This window comes from Lactuca serriola, chromosome 7 (assembly GCF_051521515.1).
Source record: "Lactuca serriola cultivar US96UC23 chromosome 7, Lser_US96UC23_V15, whole genome shotgun sequence".
Taxonomy (NCBI): domain Eukaryota; kingdom Viridiplantae; phylum Streptophyta; class Magnoliopsida; order Asterales; family Asteraceae; genus Lactuca; species Lactuca serriola.
The window spans coordinates 44,345,975-44,356,678 of record NC_136414.1 but is presented as its reverse complement, the minus strand read 5'-3'; the positions used below and the strand labels follow the sequence as shown (position 1 = coordinate 44,356,678).

The following is a 10,704-nucleotide window of genomic DNA, read 5'->3' as shown; positions in this document are numbered from 1 at the left end:
ATTGTCATCCATCATCCATCTGAACATATGGATCTTCATGGGGCAGACTGTCATTAAGTTAATCCTAAAGATTCACATCAACATGATCAATGTAAACAGGAAGGATACAACTACAAGCATACCATATTTCAATGAAATTCATATAGTCTATATTAGTAGCTATTATAACAGAGTACCTAGTAAAAGCTCATTGGAAGTGAAGATCGTGTTTCATGTAAACAACCATAGTAAGAATCCAGTTGATCAATTTTGAAGAGAAACAAGGAAATATAGAACGTGAAAGTGGCATCGAGATATTTTCTTGTTCTTATTCAACTTCTAAAAAACATCACATTAAGTCCATTATTGTAACATTAGATGGCAATTGAGGTGATATGTTATTAATTGATATAATATATTAAACATGTTGATTAGGAAGGGTTCATGGTGACCCTTTCAATTTTTCTCAAAGTGACCTTTTAAACCCTTTTTGAGTTTTGGTAAATATATTTGATAAATATATTTTTTTTAAAACACTTATTTGATAAAAAAAATTCAAGAATTTCAACGATATGCTACAAAAAACCTAACTATGTATATTATATATTGTTGTTATCCTATCAAATAAATAGTTTTGTTTAATTTAAATGAATTTAATCAATTTATATAAATGTATCTCTGCTCGATCCGATCCGAATAACGACATGTGAAAAGAACATATAAACAGCAGGCAGCAGCTTTTTCAATCCACCCTGCCCCACTCTCACCTCACCTCACCCACCTCACCCTACGACTAACGTATCTACTAACATGGAAGTACAAATTCAGATTCATTTATTCCGCCATTAATGTACGCAGAAAATCGACACACACCAGAGGAACGAGAAGGAAACTGTAAGACTTGGTCTCCTTCAAGAACACAGCTATTCTTCTTCTTCCACAATTCTTGGTATGTAATGTATCTCTACATTTCAATCTCTCATCGTGTTGTAGTGTTTGCATTTATTAGCTTTACCCTTTTCTGCAACCCCACTCAATCAAATAATGACGTGTGTTGAGAGGTCAATTGCAATTTTTAAAGTAGTATGGATCTCCACTTTTTGCTACCTTTTTAAGCTACCCCATTTACTTGAACATTAATCAAAAAGTTTTCACTCGACCCAGTTTCTCTTGCATGTTTGCATTTGATTTTTGTCCCTGGAAATCTGAAATTAAAGTAAATATTGGTTTAGATCATATACGTAATACGATCATGCTCTTGAATGCGATTGTCGATTGATGATTGAGCTTTTGTCAAATTTTCTGCCCCCTTTGAAGTGGTATTTACTTCAATCAGCTTTACCCTTTTCTGAATCTTCACTCAATCAAATCACGACATATGCGAGTTTCAGTGTCCCTTTTGCTCTCTTTATAATCTTCCATTTTCTTTTTCTTTCATAGACTTATTGCACTCAGTTCTTTAGATTTTTTACCTTTTTAAAGGTACCCCATTTGCTCAATCGTTATACAAAACTTGCATGTTTGAATTTCAGTTTTTTGTCATCGTCTTCATATAGGCAACAACCGATATTTGAAATCAATTCAAGTGTAATGATCTCATGAAGATCTAATGTGAATTGCAATATTGCATCCCCCTTTAGAGTTAGATTTTGAATTTCTTCTTCTATATCTCACAATTGATAACAATTTTTTTTTTCAGATAGGAAGAATTCATTTGCAAATGTTCAACTTCACCAAGTCAAGAACCCGGTCTAACAGACCCAGTTCTTTAGGAGGTAACTTCACAATCACAATCTCAGTCACTTGTTATCTCATTAGATTTAATGTTTTATAATCCATTTATTATATCTTTAATCTTTGCATTATTAGGTATGAATGTTCTTCCTTGACTTTTTCTCCCTAATTGCAAACAGTTGACTTGATGATATCAAGTTGATATTAATAAAAGTTTAAGTGCATAAAGTCCAGACAGGCAGGCCAGCCGGCCTGATGAATATTCTTTTCTCTTGATTACTTTATAAGTTTATAATTTATACTATGAAACTTTAAAAGGTTGAAGTTATTTCCTTTTTGCTGTTTTTTTAGGCATGGATTTTGTGGATCCAGTGAAGAAAAGTGGTCTTGTAAGAAAGATTATATTTGCTACAAGTCTTGTAGCTTTATGCATCACAATAATCAAGTTTTCCCCATCTCTCAGCAGCCCTAGCCCAGTAAGTTCAAAAAAAAAAAAATGTTCAGTTATCTTTTTGTTTTTGATCCACACATTTGTTGCTTCTACTTTGTGTTAATGTAATGAGTTCAATCCAATTGGTAGTATCCTACTTTCATTTCTTCCTATTATATGCACTGTACTTTGAAAAATCTGCATAATCATAGCAAATTGTAACTTTATAATTTTGTAGACAATGTCTGGATAAAAAAATTGAAAGTACAATGTTGCAATAGAAAGAAATGAAAGCAAGATGCTATAAATATAATAAACAAAAAGTATGAAAGTACATTGCTATTACATAAGTCCACCATAGTCTGATTATCTAACTTTTTTTTTTTTTTTTTTTTTTTTTTTTTTATGTTTCTTGTGTTGAAGTTCTCTAGTCATGAAGCAGGGATTACTCACGTGTTAGTAACAGGAGGTGCTGGTTATATTGGTTCACATGCTGCACTACGCCTTCTAAAAGATTCTCATCGTGTCACTATAGTGGTACTTTTGTAATTTTTGGCTAATTCTTTGTTTAACTACAAACATCTTTAATGGGGACATGACTTAATCTGGTCAGCTATGTATGAGTGTTTCTTTTTGACTATTACAAAAAGAACGACATAACAGAGAAAGTCAGGGTCCCCATTAAGTCCTAACTTTTTACAAAGCTTTCCTTTGTTTAATTTTTACAAATTTGCCCTTATGGGTGTTTCTGTTTCTAGGACAATCTTTCGCGTGGAAACCTAGGAGCAATCAAAGTTCTACAAAACCTGTTTCCGGAACCTGGAAGACTTCAATTCATTTATGCCGACTTGGGGGATCCAAAAGCTGTATCCTTTGAAACATAGGATAAAAAAAGATCGATAAAATACAAAGTAACATTTTTTTTTTTTTTTTTACAAACAACCATACATGAATACTATAATATCTTGTTTCCTTGATAAAACATTTTAGGTAAACAAAATCTTCTCAGAAAATGCATTTGATGCAGTTATGCACTTTGCAGCCGTTGCATATGTTGGAGAGAGTACCCTTGATCCCCTAAAGTAAGTATATTAGGACAACGAGGCTTTCCCTATTGAGTTCTGACTTTTTACGAATTTGCCCTTGTTTATTTTTTTTACAAATCTAAATTTTTGTCAGGTATTATCACAACATTACATCGAATACCCTTTTGGTATTGGAGGCTATGGCAGCACATAATGTGAATACTTTGATATACTCTAGTACATGTGCGACATATGGGGAACCTGATAAGATGCCCATTACAGAAGAAACCCCTCAGGTACTAAATGACCGTTTTACCCTTACAAAATTGAGGCATATGGTATCTTTGTTAACATCTTGTTTTTCTGTTGAATATTTCAGCACCCGATTAACCCTTATGGAACAGCCAAGAAAATGGCGGAAGATATTATCCTTGATTTCCATAAGAACTCAGACATGGCAGTCATGATTCTAAGGTTAGTTTCTCAAATAATTTTATAAAATACCATTTATCCATATAGAATCCCTAAAATTTTGTCAAAGCACGCATTTTCTTATTTTTTGTTCAATAATTTCTAGATACTTCAATGTGATTGGATCTGATCCAGAGGGAAGATTAGGAGAAGCACCAAGACCAGAGTTACGTGAACATGGAAGAATATCGGCCGCATGCTTTGATGCAGCACGTGGAATTACCGATGGCCTCAAGGTTCGAGGAACCGATTACAAAACAGCAGATGGGACATGTATACGCGACTACATTGATGTGACCGATTTAGTTGATGCTCATGTAAAAGCACTTGCGAAAGCACAACCAGGGGAAGTTGGAATCTACAATGTTGGAACGGGTCATGGTAGATCCGTTAAGGAGTTTGTTGAAGCTTGTAAAAGGGCAACCGGTGTATCGGTCAAAGTTGAGTATTTGCCACGTCGCCCTGGTGACTATGCGGAAGTGTTTAGTGACCCTTCAAAGATACTTCGTGAACTTAATTGGACTGCTAAGTATACGGATCTTGAGAAAAGTTTACGGGTCGCGTGGAGATGGCAAAAGTTGCATCATAATGGATATGGGAATCATTAAAGATGTCACCAAAAAGTTATAATTCTTTATTTCTTATAGAAAAAGATGATGAGTTAATACACGTTTGGTTTGTTGATTTTCATATTGGGGAAAGGGGTGGTTTATATTTTGTTTTGGTAATTGTTGTTTTGTTGAATAGGGTTGAAGTTGTAGGAGAGCAACCCATAAGTCATATGGATTTGAGAGTGGGTAGGGGAGAGATGTCCATATTCAATAACACATGTTGCTTGTAATTTCATTGTTATTTTGCTATATAAGAAAATTCAGCTTTATGGTTTATTAGCAGTGAGGGTTAATGTTACTCTATTCCTATAAACTTTAGGTTTCAATCTTATTTGGTCTCTAACCTTCATTTTGGATATTATGGATCCCTAAACTTTGAAAAATGATATCTGTGAAGAGTATTGGTATGTTATCCCTTCACATATTCTGATGGCAATAACTTCTTATTAATTGGTATGTTACTGTACATGTGTAACATTCCTTAAACATTTCATGCAAGAACACTATGAAAAGCTTTACTACCATGTCCTTAATGAACCTTTGTATTTTGGTCTCCGATATATTAAAATGACTTGAATTATGCGACTTTTATAGAAGCTGCATTAAATACCGGTGGTCAAATATCCATGTATATTGACCATTGGCTTTAGACGAATGGTTGAAGAAAATAAGAACGAAATGATGAATCCAGATAAACACGAATTAGGTGTTCAAAGTGAAGGACATAATGATGATTTATCATATAATTGGGATGTTAATCGTGAACTAGAAGATGAAACTAATAGTATGAACAAGACAAGCCATGATGAATTCTTGAGTAAGTTGTCTTAATGAACAAACCAAAAAAGTTAAAAGATGAAAAAGAACCATGATTATGATAAAGACAATTACATAAGGTTGATGCGCAGGTTGCATTGGAGAATGAAGTACAAGATGATGTGGAGATGATGAAATGGTATTGTATGTTGCACACTTTTATCCCCAAATTAACTTTATACATTACCAACTATAACCGGTATATAAATTTAACTATCACTGTACCAAATATATTTGAAAGTTTACCATGTACAGAATGGTAATGGTATATACCAAAAACACAAACCAATGTACAGTTGAAGATAAACTATGCAACTATAGAAACGTGAGAAAAAGGATTTTGGGAGTTGCAAAAATATTTTCATATTTGCAGTGTTTCCTAATTTATGACATTAATTATAAAAATTTCATGCATATATTAATCAACTATACCCACATGTCTTTAATGTTTGGATGCTATAATAAACAACCCAATACAAGTACCTTTTTATTTCTTTAATTTGATCCTTCAATTAAATCCAATACGTTTTCGGAAAAACGGGATATCAACAAATGGAAATACCAAACTTTGTCAGAGCGGCCAAAGTTAGGAATTTTCATACGGGGTATTAACATATTCAGAATTAAAACAAAACACACAAATATGATTAAACAAAGTGAATTTTCAAGACTCCGAAAATTTTAGACCCAAACTCATGGAAAACAAATTATGAACTAGAAATCAAAATCCAAACAATTCTCTAAGAACCCAAGAAATAAACTATTGCAAACCATAAAACATACATAGTAGTAGTGCATAGTGCATACCCTTAATGGTGTCATGAAAGTATGATGCAGTTACAAACCATTATTTATCACACAAAAAAAACACTCTTTTGTCAACATTATAAACCATGTTTAGATTAGGAGTGATCCTGAACCATGTTGTTCACATGATAATTCCCATCCTTGTCCTTGTGCACATTCGCCTTAAACTTCTCTTCCTTATCACTCCTTTTCACCTTCAACACCAGATCATATTTTGCAGTTCCATCCACAGTCTGCCACATTGTTTTAATTTTAAACATGTTAGGTCTATTTTCAATGACAAGGGCATTTACGTCTTTTGCACAGACAAGATTGAGATCGAGTCCCGTCCCACCTTTTTGGTCGGGACATAGATATACAGTTGCAATTTTTGACCCATTGACATCAGTCTGGAATCCCAGTTCAGTCAAGTCAAGTCAAATACAGTACAAGTACAACTTGTTCTGTCATGTCATGATCAGAATCTGATGACATAAAAAGAAAAGGTTAAATAAATTACCTCCGCTTTTACATGAACAACTTCTTGCAGTTCGTAAGGAAATAACGAGTTAGACCTTTGTTGTAGTGTCTTGAGGGCATGATTTGCAGCATCCTGGAAATCTCCATGAATAGTCATCGACTCATCATCTGCTTTCAAGATTTTGGTTAATAAATAGATAATGATTAGAAAAATCTTGAAAATTGGATGCAATATGTTACCTTTTTGGACATCAAGATTAGGTGAAGTGGTGGTGGCATCACCAATATGTGTGAATTCTTGAAGTTCCTTAAAGTTCAACCATGGCTTCACCCAGATTTTGGCTAGATATAATTTCTTCTCGCCCACATCAACAACCTCCAAAGTAAGATGATGCAAAGTCCCAGAAACCACTTGCTCTTGCACCTTTACCACCCTTGCCAACTCCAACATTTTATTCTGAAAAAAGAAAGGGTTAAATGCAAGAAATAGCAATGTACTTTTACTGGGTTTTTTTTATTATAGCATCCTACTTTCGTTTCTATAGCAATGTCATTTAAATACAAAACAATGTTCATTGCTATAATAGGGTAAGATCAAGATATCTCTTTGCGTTCCTTTTGAATCCATAAGAAATACAAATTAATCAAAAAGTACTCATTGATTTTGCTTAGATTTTGAAATATTTCACCTTACCTTCCTCAAAGCCCTAGTTTTGCATTTGTATTATGTTCTGATTCTCAATATCTTACAATCTTCCTCAAAATATAAACCAACTCAAATCCTAATCAAAATTTATTTGCATGATCATGTCATGTAACCCTCCTCAAATCCCTAGTTATTCCTAAATCATCATTTTTGCCTAAATAATTCAATTGTTTACAGCCTTTTTCCTATTTTGCTAAAACTATCTTACAACCTTCTTGGCTCTGTTAAATCTGGTTGAAAGCATGGGCTTTTCTATAAAATTGGTCTCAGTTTCATGTTTGATTTCAATTTCAAGATGTCGACTATTCAGCAGTAGCCTAGGGTCTTTGCAATGGATGTTTATGGATCCAACTCCAATTTTGCCCTAAAAACGAACAGCGAACTCAAAAACTGATAAGCAAATATTTCAATGATCGTACAACCTTCCTCAAAACCCTAGTTTATTAGTCGTAAGAAGTGATTTAATAAAATAGAACACAGAGCCATGGTGTAAAACTAAGATTAACTATTAACAGATAGAGATCAAACACAACACAAACACAAACCTCTTTTTTGTTATGCTCATCGACGGCAAAACGAGCGAGACCATCGATCTCGGCGCTGTTGGAAGCAGGTGAATCCTTTATACCCCCAAGAGTTGCCATTGGATTCGACTCGAGAAAAACTTCTTCGCTGCTACAAAAACTGGATTGTTTGCTTGCTGATGATGGATTCAACAACGATGATGCTATCAGTAATAGCAGAATATAGTTATAGCGTTGGATTTGCATTTGTTCTTTTTATCTTTTTTGATTTTGTTGGCTCCCTCATGATTCGGGGCAGTGATGGTGACATGTATCTAGTGAGGGTTTGTCGACGACACGTGGTGGCCATGTAAAGCATAGGTGTAAATCTCAAGGGAAACACGTATTCGTAACGATCACACGGATAACTTTAACGGATCCATTATCCTTTTACATAGGTCCGACTTTGGGTGTTTGGATTAGTTTTTTTAGTTTATTGCTTATAGCTTATTTGTGATGGGAATAAGCAATAAGCATGGGGAAAGATGCTTATTAAAATTAGCTTATTTAGCCTAATAAACTGGATTTTATCCAAACACTCAAATTAGCTTATTGTGAGAATAAACAATAAGCACCTTTTTTTCCTATCCAAACACCCTCTTAATTTAACCGGTTGATAAATATTGGTAGTTCTTCGATGGGTCTCTACATCGGATAAAAAGCAAATCAATCTTGTTCATGTTATTCAAAAATTACAATCCAATTTTCCGATTAATATAAATTTACTAATACATATATTTATATGTCAAAACGGAAATAGTTCAGCAGAGTCTCAATTTATGGTAACTTTTGTTAGTCGTAATTGAATGCTATTAGATCATTAATAGTAGATATTCAACATATAAAATCTATCCAATTCGATATCTAATTGATCAGATTAAATCGAATTGATTGATCATAGTCAATTGGATTCGTTATGTTGGAAATATTCAGACAATTGGATCATAAGTTATATCCAAAAAGGCAAAAACGTTGGATGTATATCGAGGCGATGACACCTCTAATATATATTAGAAAAATAGGTGTGAAACTCATGTATTACATAAGTTTATTTAAAAAAAACTAAATACAAAATTCTAAACATTTGAAAATTATGAATTTATAAGAAAAGTGAGAAAGTTATTTAATTATAAAGTTTATGTGTTTTATTTTCTCTTTTAAATTTAAACAAATAATTTAGATAAATAAATAAAGAAAATTAATGAATCTTTAATTTGCTAATTTTGATATTAGAAGTAAAGTTCATTAATGAAATTGATATGCATTTATTATTAAATATAAAATATTATCTACAATTTAATAAAATGAAAAAAAAAACATAAAATGACACGTGGAATAAAAATTAATTTAAAATAACCACAGAATTACATGTGGCAAAATAAATAAGAATGTCACATTCGAAAAAAAAAATATTTATTTATTAGGAATGATATGGATATTTATGAAAATGACCCGATGGTTATTGAGTGTTTGAGTTAATAACCTATATTTTTGGAAGCTATCAAAATGACCACCATAATTTAAAATGGGATCACGTATATAATCTGTAAAATTTAATTTGCATCAAACACTTTGAAACTTCTTTCTCGTCCTACATTTGAAATAATTAAAATTAGTGAATTTTCGATCAAATGACATATTTATATATTTGTATTTAAATCTATTTTAATTTTAGCAAGTTTCTTTGATTTTTTGTGTTAGATCCTATAGTTATTTAGCATTTTGGAAGTCCAAAAATGCTATACTTTTAATGTTATTTTTCAAGAAAACGTTACATAGGGTTAACCTAAAAATTATTTTGAAGCATAATGTATGTGTACTGAAAAATTAGATTATCTACGTGTTCATTGGGTTTTGGATTTTAGACATGTTCTTATTATTACAGACTTCCTTATCTTGCTTAAGAAATTGTAATGAGTTCTTAATATAGATTTAGGTGTTTTATACCATTATATTGGTAAAAACGTGTATTCACACTAGTGGTGTATTATAGCATTTCAGGCATGTTCTTACTGTTTAGGACATAATCATTGTATTTCAAATTTCATGACGGTCCATTTTATTTAACTTAGTGTTTCTTTTATTTTATTGATACAAGATAGTAATGGTCGAAGCAAAAGGAATCTAAAAAAATGTCGTTTATCAAGAATGAATTAAAAGTCATCATATCGATGTTGCATTTTAAATTATCCTGGTCCTATACCTTGGTGCTCCTGATAGTAACTTGAATGGAACGACTTTGGCAACTTAGAATGCTTACTTTAGAACCATAATAAACATTTGGTAATCATCCAAGATGGTTGTAAAATAAGGATCGCGTCCACTTATAAATAAGAACAATTACAGTTTATTCAGGATGGGATATGTAAGGCCCATGCTTATGCATGCACCTCAAGTGCTTAGGTTGCACCAATAATGCCTTGGACGGGCACTTACACTCTCGGTGTCTCATGTATTGTATCCCTTAGGTGCATGTTCCATATATATAACTCCCTATAAAGTGTTGTTTTCATCAAGACATTGATCATATCGTGCATTAAGCTCCATGTTATGCAACCCTAATAATATCAAGTTGAGAGTTTTCTTGTGGCGTAAATAGGTCATGTTAATGCATATACACCAATCGAAAAGATTTAATAGCATAAACTAACAACTTTTTGACATAAGCTTGAAATTGTAAAAACTTGGTAAACAGTAAACACATTAGATTTGTATATATAGGAAAAAACTATAGAAAATGAGAATAATACTTAATGAATTGCATAATATTTCAAACAACTAAGACTATATAAGAGTGTATAATGGTCAAACAAAACAAGAACTACATAACTAGAAACATTAAAAGGGAGTCATGCATATTTACATAACTAACAAATCAAAACCACAAACAAGACTTCTCTTTGTTACATGGAATAGTATTGCAAGACAGTAAATACTAGAAACCTAGTCACATAGAAAATCGAGATGCCAAAGTGACAAACCGGAAAGAAACAAGAGCTTGAGTCATTATAGAGATCACGTAGTATAAATCACCGATGCTATCATATCAAATGAGTGTTTGATATACCAAATTCGTCAAATCTAATGGAGAACTTGAAATTAA

General features: G+C 32.5%; 2 protein-coding genes across 6 annotated transcripts; one reads left to right on the top strand and one right to left on the bottom strand.

The window, feature by feature from the left end:
- Nucleotides 1-730: 730 nt before the first annotated feature.
- LOC145062190 (putative UDP-arabinose 4-epimerase 2) lies at nt 731-4,526 on the top strand. 4 transcript variants are annotated; one of them, XM_079009817.1, is made up of 9 exons: nt 731-928; nt 1,679-1,754; nt 2,065-2,189; nt 2,567-2,680; nt 2,902-3,009; nt 3,134-3,225; nt 3,323-3,464; nt 3,548-3,642; nt 3,746-4,526. In XM_079009817.1, exons 2-9 carry the CDS (start codon nt 1,700-1,702, stop codon nt 4,245-4,247), a joined length of 1,233 nt encoding a protein of 410 aa, XP_078865943.1. In that variant the 5' UTR covers nt 731-928; nt 1,679-1,699; the 3' UTR covers nt 4,248-4,526. The 4 variants fall into 4 exon arrangements, with proteins under 4 accessions (XP_078865943.1, XP_078865944.1, XP_078865946.1 ...); XM_079009818.1 differs by lacking the exon at nt 731-928 and adding an exon at nt 1,130-1,298; XM_079009820.1 differs by lacking the exon at nt 731-928 and adding an exon at nt 1,412-1,461.
- Nucleotides 4,527-5,802: 1,276 nt separating this feature from the next.
- LOC145062071 (cysteine proteinase inhibitor 12-like) lies at nt 5,803-7,864 on the bottom strand. Of its 2 annotated transcripts, XM_079009691.1 has the most exons (4): nt 7,584-7,858; nt 6,573-6,789; nt 6,373-6,500; nt 5,803-6,106 (listed from the first exon to the last, which is right to left on the bottom strand). In XM_079009691.1, exons 1-4 carry the CDS (start codon nt 7,806-7,808, stop codon nt 5,969-5,971), a joined length of 708 nt encoding a protein of 235 aa, XP_078865817.1. In that variant the 5' UTR covers nt 7,809-7,858; the 3' UTR covers nt 5,803-5,968. The 2 variants fall into 2 exon arrangements, with proteins under 2 accessions (XP_078865817.1, XP_078865816.1); XM_079009690.1 differs by having other exon boundaries at nt 6,373-6,789; nt 7,584-7,864.
- Between the last annotated feature and the right edge of the window lie 2,840 nt (nt 7,865-10,704).